The sequence below is a fragment of the Leptodactylus fuscus genome, chromosome 2, assembly GCF_031893055.1.
Source record: "Leptodactylus fuscus isolate aLepFus1 chromosome 2, aLepFus1.hap2, whole genome shotgun sequence".
NCBI lineage: Eukaryota > Metazoa > Chordata > Amphibia > Anura > Leptodactylidae > Leptodactylus > Leptodactylus fuscus.
In genome coordinates this window covers 95802319-95803741 of record NC_134266.1, presented here as the reverse complement: position 1 = coordinate 95803741, position 1423 = coordinate 95802319, and the positions used below count along the sequence as shown (strand labels likewise).

General features: G+C 36.0%; 1 protein-coding gene across 1 annotated transcript; it reads right to left on the bottom strand.

Annotated features, from left to right (window-relative positions):
* LOC142196170 (olfactory receptor class A-like protein 1) lies at positions 1-972 on the bottom strand. Its single transcript, XM_075266392.1, has one exon. The coding sequence runs from the start codon at positions 970-972 to the stop codon at positions 1-3; it is 972 nt and encodes a 323-aa protein (XP_075122493.1).
* Between the last annotated feature and the right edge of the window lie 451 nt (positions 973-1423).

The window sequence follows — 1423 nt, the reverse complement described above, 5'->3', positions numbered from 1 at the left end:
TTAAAATTGTTTACTTCCATTACTTGAATAAACAAGACTACATGAAGAGGATTGCGGGAGATGAATTCTCTTCCAAAATCGAAATACCGACTGCGGATATAATTTTGGGTTAGTTACAATAATGACAATGGGGCTTAGTGCAGAATAAGCACATGCTAGCACAACCCTAGCATCATTCATATCTGTTTTTACATTAGAAAGAGTCAGTGTGTAGATCCACATAGCATTGTCCAGTCCAAGGAATACGACATAGCAGAGTACCAATAGAATAACAGCTCTAGACGCTTTGTGCTCAATGGATTTAGTCTGAATCTTGTCTGAACTCCTTATACCTTTCACTTTTCTTGCATGTTTTAGTAAAACACACACAATGTAAAAACTTGCAAGAGCCATCAGTGCAACAAAAAGGAAATCCCTGGATGCAAAAACAATTCCATTGGCAATGTAAGAGACATAGGTTTGAAAGTCTGTGTCACAATAGACCAAGTGAAGGGTATATGGGGAAGTAAAATTCTTCCTTGCATTGGCATACATAAAACTGGTGCGATAAAGAACAAGGTTCAGCAACAGAATTGAAAGAATGACTACAAATATATTCTGGGTCACTTTTTGCCTCAAATATATCCAGATTTTGGTAGATGGAGCAATAAGTATACACTGATGGCAGCTAAGTAAGCTGGTTGTACAGATAGACATGGCTCTGCTCACTCTGTAGGTGTATCCAAAGATTTTGCAGCATGTATCATCCATTAAATTCTCTAGCCCTATAGCGTGTAGAACTTGAGGTATGACGCGGGAGAAAACTATTAAAAGATTGGATAACGCCAGAACCCACAAGATTACATTTGTAGGCAATAGCTTCTTTTCCACAAGTCTGATGAGGACAAATTTTAAGATAATATAGAGGTTGCCTGGGATGCCAAACACTGTGATAAGGATGAAAATGAAAGCTTTCACATAGCGAATGTCCATTTTTACTAAACAAGAAACAAATATGAAGATGAACTGTTGAAATCTGCAAATTTGAAAGCAGCAATGTATATGGAAAGTGTAATGTCAGTTTATTACAGGTTTACCAAACTTCTGTTAACTCAGGCAAAACATAACCTTTCAATCCAAAAAAATATTCTGTGTCTCAATATTGATATTACATTTGGAACCGACGACATTCTCTTATATACCACTTCGAAAATCCACCTAATGTGTCTGGTACTGGTTAATATTTAATAATGGAACAACCCTTTAAATAACTTCCAGTAACATCGAGAGCACAATGCTCATATAAGGACCAACAGCAGAGTTTGATGAATGTGATGGTATTGCTTTTAGGTTGATTAGCCAAATAACTAGAAAAACACAAAATGTATTTAGTCAATGTTCTTTTCTATACATTCTAAAGACACTAAGTGTCACTAGAAAACTA